At 41.5% G+C, this 9,673-nt stretch overlaps 1 protein-coding gene across 1 annotated transcript; it reads left to right on the plus strand.

The window, feature by feature from the left end:
• Positions 1–1,630: 1,630 nt before the first annotated feature.
• Positions 1,631–2,941, plus strand: LOC126064685 (tripartite motif-containing protein 75-like). Its single transcript, XM_049863879.1, has one exon. It carries the CDS (start codon positions 1,631–1,633, stop codon positions 2,939–2,941), a length of 1,311 nt encoding a protein of 436 aa, XP_049719836.1.
• Positions 2,942–9,673: the final 6,732 nt, after the last annotated feature.

The raw sequence follows: 9,673 nt of genomic DNA on the forward strand, positions 1-9,673 counted from the left end.
ATTTCTACATGCTGTCTCTGTATGGATTCTTGCAACTTATTAAATTTTCCACTATGTTCTTGAATAACCTTTTTGAGTTCTTCAACAGTTTTATCAGTGTGTTCCTTGGCTTTTTCTGCAGTTATCCTAATTTCATTTGTGATATCTTTAAGCATTCTGTAAATTAGTTTTTTATATTCTGTATCTGATAATTCCAGGATTGTATCCTCATTTGGGAAAGATTTTGATTCTTTTGTTTGGGGGGTTGGAGAAGCTGTCACGGTCTGTTTCTTTATGTGGTTTGATATGGACTGCTGTCTCCGAGCCATCACTGGGAAACTAGATTTTCCAGGTAATCAGCTAAAAAAAAATGCAGTCAGATCCCTATCTGAATTCTCCTTCTGGCTCAGGGTATTCAGATGTTAAAGGAGCCGCCTGGGGAGGGTGGGGGAGGGATCAGAGAGCTAGACGTGTAGCACCACAGAATATAGAGCTGATCCCCGTGTTCATGCTCCGCCCCCGTCCGCCAGAATCCCGGCAGGATGGCTCTCCAGCTGGGACGCTACTCTCCCCGCTCCAAGATCAGTCACTTCCTCCTGGGGATTTCTCCCTCCGGTGGCCACAGCGCTCTTGCGAACTGAGTGGGCGTGGCCCTCATGAACAGCTGGGCCCGCCCGCGGGGTCTATTCAGGGGAATGCGCTCACACCCCGCCTGCTCTTGCCAAGATCCTAGCGGGATGGCTCCCCAGCTGGGACGCTGCTCTCCCTGCTCCAAGACCAGTCACTTCCTCCAGGGGATTTCTCCCTCCGGTGCGCCGCACCGCTCACGCAAACTGGGTGGGCGTGGGCCTCACGAACGTCTGGGCGCCCCCCCGGGGTCGCTTTAGGGAAATATAGGTGATCCCCACACTCGAGCCTTGCCCGCCTCCCGCCAAACTCCCAGCAGGACTGCTCCCCGGCTGGGACGCTGCTCTCCCCGCTCCAAGATCAGTCCCTGCCTCCCGGGTGTTTCTCCCACCGGCTGCGCCGCTACGCCGCCCGCGCCAACCAGCTAGACTCCCTCCCGGGATGGGTTCTGGGGGGGTAGGGCTGGGCCCCTTGTCTGTGCCGTCTGCCCCCCTGGGCTCTGCCCCAGCCCAGGTTCCGAAGGTCACCTGCCTGGTATGCTGGCTCTTAGTTCTGAAAACGATCGCTGTCTGCCCGTATTTGTTTGTTCTCCGTCTCTAAGTCTGTGTTTGTTGTTCAGAGTTCGTACATTGTTATATATGTGATCGATTCACTTGTTTTTCCGAGTCTTTGTTGCAAGAGGGATCCGCGGTAGCGTCCACCTAGTCCGCCATCTTGGTCCTGCCTCTTTTTTTTTTAATTTTAAGTGAAGAAATATTTTCTCATCCTCAGGAACAAATAGGCACCTTCAGGTTGTGACTGGATTCTGACCAAGAGAAGTGCTTAGGGTGGCTTCGTATTCTCTGGGCTGCCAAAGGGCTGGATGACTAGCTACCCAACTAATCTGTGATCAGCAGCTGATTGTGAAGAGTACTCCTACTGACACAAATGTCTACAACAGAGGACCAGCAACCTCATAGGATTTCATAGCTTGGATGCCTTCTGAAGAAAAGTGCTCTCAGTCCTAACCTTCATTCACAGCCTAATGGAGGTCACAACAGCCCTGGCAAGAATTCAGGCAGAAGCCAACTGCCCCATCTGTCTGGATTACTTTAGAGACCCTGTTACCATCAAATGTGGGCACAACTTCTGTTGCTCCTGCATCCAGCAGTCCTGGGAGGGTCGACAGGACAGGTTCCCTTGCCCTGTGTGCCGCCACCCATGCCTACAGTGGCACCTCGGAAGCAACACCCAGCTGGGACATATAGGTGAAATTGCCAAGCTACTCCACATCACCAGGAGCAAGAGGAAGAGGGAGGAAGAGACATGCTTGTGCAAGAAGCACAATCAGGTACTGACCCACTTCTGTGAGGAAGACCTGGAGGTGTTGTGTCCCCTGTGCACGCAGCTCCCAGACCACCAGGATCACTACGTGAGGTCCATAGAGGAGGCTGCCTCTCATCACAGGAAAAGGCTCATGAGTTACATGGAGCCCCTGAAGAAACAAATGGCACGTTTTCAAAAACTAGTAACTACCCAAGACAGAGAACCATTCGCACTGAGAAAAAAGGTGGAAAAGCAAAGGAAAAAATTATTCTCTGAATTTGAGCACCTGAACAAGTTTTTAGACCGTGAGCGTGAAGAAGCTCTCTCCAGGTTAGCTCGTGAAGAGAAGCACATTCAACAGAAACTAAATGCAAACATAACAGCATTTTCAGAGTTCATTTCCACACTCAACAATCTACTAAAGGAAGTGGCAGAGAAGAGTGTGATGTCAGAAGTGAAACTGCTGACAGATATTAAGAGCGTCCAGGATCATTGTGAAAGCCTCAACCCCCCAGTCCTCTATTCCTTCCAGTTAAGGAAGGAAGGATGCAGCCTTTCTCCACAGTATTCGGCTCTGCAGAAAATTATACAGAAATTTAAAGAAGATGTGACACTGGACCCTGAAAGAGCACATCGAAATCTGTTTGTCTCTGCGGATAAAAAATCTGTCACATTTGTGAAGAAAACACAAAGACTTCCTCCTAATCCAAAGAGATTCAAGCTTGACCCAGTTGTCCTGGGTTCTGAAGAGTTCAGTTCTGGTAGACATTACTGGGAGGTGGAAGTGGGTGAGAAGCCTGAATGGTCTGTGGGGCTTTGTAAAGACTCCCTTTCCAGGAAGGTGAAGAGGCTCCCGGGAGGGCAGGAGAGATGCTGGGCAATTCAGCTGTGCAATGGTAACTGTGTTGCACAAGGCACTTTTCCAGTCACTCTGGTGATAACAGAAAAACCCAGAGGGATTGGCATTTATCTGGACTATGAACTGGGTGAGATTTCGTTTTACAGTTTGAATGACAGATCTCATATCTAGTCTTTCACTGATAGATTTTCTGAAATCCTGAAGCCTTATTTCTGTATTGGACGTGATTCTCAACCTCTCACAATCTGTGCTGTCAGAGATTATGAATGATAAACTCTCTGGGAGGCTGTCCCATTGCTTGATTTTATTCCTGCAATTCATAGTATATCATGAATGTATATCATACAACTATCACTTAATATAGCACTGATGATTTTTTCTTTTTTTAAAACTTTAACACATTAAAAAGGTTGTTTTATCTCATTTGGTTTCTATGGTGACAGGGATGTTGTGGGGACTAATAGAGATTTTGTGGGAATTAACTGTAAAGTATTTCTGAAATTCTAAGATTGGAGTGTATGAAAATGTAACCGTGTAACTCCCGTAAATACCTTTTGTGTATACACACACACATACACACACACATACGTTATTTATGATACGTTGCTGTGGATATAATTGTGACTCCAAATACCAGCAGTGTCACCCATGGTGGACAGGTTTCAGGAGAGCTTCCAGACTGAAACAGATTAGGATGAAGGACCTGGCATGGAGTTGCACCTGAGATAGGGTAGGAGAATGGGGCTGCTTAAATCTGAGGGTGTAGAGTTGCTCTCCCAGTGGGCCTGGAAGGCTGAGCTGAAGCCTAGTGCCTAGCAACCTTCATCCAGAATCCCAAGAGTGTGGACAAGATCCAGAGTCTGGAGGGCAGGGCCATTGTCGAAATGGTCTCAGAGAACAGAGGATTATATTCCGTCCTTGAGATCTAATGTAATGTGTTCTGCTGACTTGCTTGGTGCCTGTTATCCCTTCCTTCCCTTGAAGTTTTCCCATTTGTAATGGAAATGTCTACCTTATGCCTGATACACCATTGTACTTTGGAAGCAGATATCTTGTATACTAGGTTTCACACAGGAAGAGGAATTTTACCCCAGGATGGAATTTGGCCTTGGAACTGATTTAAAACTTTTGGGATGATATGATATGATGGGAGGAATGTATTTTACTGGGGCAAGGGGATGTATTTTGGGATGAGAGGATGGAATGTTATGGATGGAAATATGTATCCCAAAAATGTGTGTCAATTTGGTTGGGCCATGATTCCCTGTATTGTGTAGTACTATTTGTGGTATTTCTGTTATAGCAGCACTGGATACCTAAGACAGCCCTGCTGATCCAGGCTGTGCTATATATGAATAAGAAATAGGTAATTTTTCATTTTTTCTTTTTGATTAACAGCTGAGATTACCACAGCACAGCCATCGTGGTAATGAAGACGTTACCCTTATCTTAGTGAAATGGATTCTCAGAAATTCCTGGTAACCTTCCTCAAATTATAGTAATATGCAAAAAATACAGAGGTGTGAAAAGTAAAGCTCTCCATTAGCAGAAATTGTAAACAACACACATATAGGCTGCCATGCACAGGCATTTGTTAAAGCAGTGACAGTTTAACACAATGTAACGCAACACAATATTATGGATTGAATCCTTTCCCTCTAAAATATGCACTGTAATGCTAACCCCCATACCTGTGGATATAATCTAGTTTTGGAATAGGGCTTGTTATTTTAATGAAGCCATATCAGTGTGTGTGTGTGGGGGGGGTATCTCCTAAAACTAATCAATAAAACAAAAATCAAACCAAACCAGTTGTCTTTGAGTCAATTCCATTTCATGACCACCCCATGTGTTGCAGAATAGAATTCTCCGTAATCACCACTGAGTTATAAAAATGAGCAGATTAAACACAGAATCAACCACAAATCCACAGATGGGTTGAAGTTAGATGCCACATCAAGATCCTCAAGGAACACCGGGGTTGCATAGGCTGAAAGATGCGAGTATCTTTCCCCAGTGCCCACAGATAGAGTATTCCCCTAAATGTGGTGCCCTGCATTTGGTCTTTTTGTTTCTGGAACTATGAGAAAATTAATTCCTGTTCTTGAAAGTCACACACTTGTATTTCTGTTACGGCGGAACTGGGAAACTAAGACACAGAGATTAGCAGTATTTTGTGGTAGCGTGTGGACATGGTTTTATATAATATGATGAGATAAAAAGAATACATATAGATTTAGAAAAAAGGTATATAAATAGAGATAAAATGAAAAGCAGAATATAATAGTTTTTGTACAGTAGACTTTTGTTACTTGCTTAGGTTGTACTCCTGGCCACTACTTCATAGGATATGATCTGTATTTTGGCAGTGTTAGCTTCCACCAACATTTCAAGTGTCTTACAGTTTCAGCTCAGTTGACCACTTCTTTCCTGGTTACTTTTTGGACAAAAGTTTATCAGCCCTTGTCATAGGTTCATGGTTATCACCATATTCTAGTCACATTCCATTCATTGTATCCTTCCCACCTTTGCATAGCCATCCTCTTTAAATGTTGATTTCTTAAATAATAATGTAAAAGTTTCATGGCATTAAATAGATCTCTATTTCTCCAAAATCAAAAGAAATAAATAACTCTTTTATTTATATTGGAAACCATGGGATGTGTGATTTGCTTAATAAAGTGGTGAATTCATACAAATGGAGATGACTTGAATTGTGTATCCTGAAAAGATGAGTTGAATGAAGCCCTCACACCTGAGCCTGTGAATGTGACCTTATTTGTAAATACGGTCTTTCATGACAGTTTACAGAGAGGTCTCAGCTAGAGGTATAGAGTGGAGTTTGTCAAAACATAGTAAAGCAATGCCATTGTAGTCGATGAAGCTGAAAGAGACATGGAAGGATGCTCCCTTAGCGCCAGCAGAGAGAGCACATAGGCCTACTGATGCCGTGAATTTGGACTTCAAACTTCCATATCTGTGAGAAAATAAATTTCTGTCCTTTAAAGGTACCTATGTTGTGGTATTTTTGTTATGACCCTCTAGGGGACTAAAATACATTGTTAAGATATTAATGCTCTGAAGACTGATTTGATGTAACAGTGCCTGTTAATAAAAACAAAGTACATGTCAGGTATTATTGTTCTGGGTGCTGTTATTTCCTTAGTCTATAATGTGCTGCAGAAACTAGATGCAATATCTCTATCCTGAAATACAGAAAACTGATTATATCACCCATCACACTCCCTTTTAAACAATTGGTTCCACATTAAATATAGTTTTTGGACTGAGAGATTTAGAAAACCAGTGTCGTTTCTCGAACCTCTAAAATGGAACCACGTTACTGAAACTGATTTCAACATTATGTCAGTGATCTGGGGTCCAAGTTCATTGAAATGGTTTCTGTCCAAACATTTAGTTCTCTTGATATGTCAGGAAATTAATCTTCTTGACAGGTTTCCACTGTACCATCTCAGTCATCTTAACAGATTACTTTCCTGCCACCTCATCACATGTGGGCAATTTTCTGGTCTCTTTCTGTGGCTAGTTGAAAACACTGAGCTGTCCACTCTGTTGACACCAGTGGTTCTTCATCCTAAGGCTTCCAGGTAGAACAGGCTCTACCACACAATTATACTTTCCATTAAACTGCATTGATAACAAAGGAAACAGCCACGGTGGCAGCGGAATTAGACTTGATAGAAAAATGTAGGGGTGAGGATAGGTGTTATACCCATTGCTACAGATGCTGGAAACTGTTATATCTGCAGCTCTAACTCAGGTTTCCTCCCTAATCACATAAATTTGAGTCACAAATCTATTCAGTTATTCCTTAGGCTGACATTGTATGATGTCTCAGTAGATGTGAGACACCAAATTAGAATCTGGAATGCAAAGATGCCATCTAAAGTCTCCGCCGTCAGAGAACTGACAATCCAGAAAATAGAGAAGCAAACTGCATGATATGTGGATTTCCTCCAAGTGGATGGCTGTCCATTCAGGAGATAGGATGCAGCCTTCCTTCAATGGGCAGAAATAAAACCTAGATTCTTGTAATTTTCCAGTAATCATTACATAGTCTCATTCACCATGATATTTTAAGAAATTGAAGTGACATAGATGAAGTTGTCAAAACTCACTGTTTATAGTAGAGTGCAGTGATGTTCTTTTCCCAGACCATCAGCTCTCATTCCTCTCCAGCATAACCATTCTTAACTTTCTTTTGTTTTCTTCCAGAAACAACATATGTACATACAAATATAGAAACTCATTTTTGTTTCTGTGTTCATTTTCAAGATGTAGTGTTTTGCACTTCATTTCAGTTCAGTATATGTAGAGACTTTTTAAAATCCTCTTTATAAGTCTATTTTATCTATTTTAAGCATTCTTTGCCCCTTCAATATAAAGGTAAATGAGGAATATTTGTGGTATATGTTTTTGAAGAATCAGTAGTGCATTTTTTAAATTTATTTAATTATTTTAATTTTAGAACTGCAAATAATTTTCAGCAGGTTCCCAAATCTTCCTTATAAGAGATGGGGAATGACAATTTCAATAGTGTGGATAATTATAAAAAGAGGGACAAAACTGTCTTTGAATCATGCTTTCGGTTTTGTATATAAAAAGTTCTCACCAAATCCCAGGTCACCTTGACTTGTTACTACATAATCTATTGAAATTTTCTAAATTTGTGTTTTAAATTTAGGTCTATGATCCACTTTGAGTTAATTTATGTGAAAAAGGTAAGCTCTTTTCTAGACTAATTTTTTGTACGTGCACGTCTCGTTGTTCTTGCACTATGTGTTTAAAAGACTGTCCTTTCTTCATTGAATTGTTTTTGTTCCTTTGTCAAAGACGATTGACTACATTTCTGTGAGTCTGTATTTGTGATGTCTATTCTGTCCACTGATCTATGCCTTCGGCAATACCACACTGTCTTGATCACTACAGCTTTATAATAAGTCTTGAAGTCACATTGTGTCAGTTCTCCAATTTTGTTCTTCTTCAGAATTGTGTTGGCTATTCTACTTTTGCCTTTACATGTAAACTGTAGTATCAGTTTGTCAATATCCATGAAATAACTCTCTGGGACTTTGATCAGGTTTGCTTTGAATTTATAGAGGAAATGGGGAAGAATTGACATTGTCATATTGTCTCCCTGTCCATGAACATGGAATACTTCCATGTCAGGCCAGGGTTTGAGGTCATCAACAAAACACAGAATAGAAGGCAGAATAGAAGAGATAATAGAACAAGGTGAGCTTCACTAACAGGCACTGGTTCCCATGGTCAGTTAGTCACTTCCCATGGTTGATGCAGGACAGGTGTTATGGACTGAACGGTGTCCCATGAAAATATGAATTGTAAATTCTACCCTCTATGCCTGTGGTTATAAACCAAATTGGGAATGGGTTTTCTTTATTGTTACTGAGATAGGATTGGTGTAGCATGTGTCTCGAATCAATCTCTAACACGATATATGGCTCAAGTCAATCTCTAACACGATATAAAAGGAGCAAATTGAGCAGACAGAAATGGGGGAAGATAGATGCCAAGCCACATAGAGACCTCCAAGGAACAAGCCAATAGAAGCTGAAGAGACAAGGACCTTCCCCCATAGGCTACAGAGAGAGAAAGCCTTCCCCTAGAGCCGACATTCTGAATTCAGACTTCTAGGCTCTTAAACACCAAGAAAATAAATTTCTCTTTTTAAAACCTTGTGGTATTTCTGTTTTTGCAACATTAGATAACTAAGACAGCAGGTTTGATGTCCACAACCCTCTTGTCATACAGGTAAACTCCATTCCCTCCCTGCTGGGGACAGATGCAGAATTGGGGTAGACCTGATGCCATATGCTGCCCACACATGAGCAGAACGCAGAAAGCTACTCTGTGTTGAGAACTGGGAGGCAGGTTTCTACCCTAAGAAATGGCAAAGGGAGACACATTCACTTCTCAACATCCGCTATCAGCAAATGTTCTGGACACAAGGGCTCTGAGTAGGCAGCCCACATTAGGAGGCACAGACCATTTTCCCATCACTCTCCATTTATTGGGATCTCCTTTGTTTTCACACCTTAGAGTTTTGTCCTTTTCCTCATAAATCTTATACATATTTTGGGAGATTATACTTAAGCATTTAAAATTTTAGTGCTAATGTAAATGGTGTTGTGTTTTGTATTTCAAATTTGCATACAGTGGAGTACTGATCAGCAATAAAAGGAATGAACGATCAAGCTACTTGAAAGATCAGGAGTTAAAGAAGACAATCTGAAAAAGCTACTTACTGCATCATTCGAAATATATGACATTCTGGAATAGACAGATAAAAGATCAGTGATAGCCAGGAATTCAGAGAGAGAGAGGGAGAGGGAAGAACAGGTGGAGCACAAAGCATTTTTAAGGTAGTGAAACTGTTCTGTATTTGCTGTAATGCTGGACACATGACATTATGCATTTGTCAAAACCCATAAGACTGTACAATCTAAAGGTCACCACTAATGTAAACTACAGACTTTAGGTAATAATGATGAACAAGTATGTTTATGTACTGTAACCAATGTGTCACATGAATGCAACATGCTAATAATAATAGAGACAGTATGTGGATGGAAGGGGGGCATGTGGGATTTCTCTCTAATGCCTGCACAATTTTTCTGTAAACTTAATAGTGCTCTGAAGAAATAGTCTATTAAAAAAAACACATCAGCTGTAAAACAACAAAAACGGAGTCAAACTCTTTATTATAAATGCTCTCCATGATCATAGGAAAAAATATAGCAACATACAAAGTGATACCTCAGTAGGTTCATCATTCATTTCTGACAATACATATTGCAAGAGAATTTGAAGACGGTCCAATAGAGAAATAGGGTATAAGTTTTTCTGCAGTCATTACAGTGG

This window comes from Elephas maximus, chromosome 21 (assembly GCF_024166365.1).
Source record: "Elephas maximus indicus isolate mEleMax1 chromosome 21, mEleMax1 primary haplotype, whole genome shotgun sequence".
NCBI lineage: Eukaryota > Metazoa > Chordata > Mammalia > Proboscidea > Elephantidae > Elephas > Elephas maximus.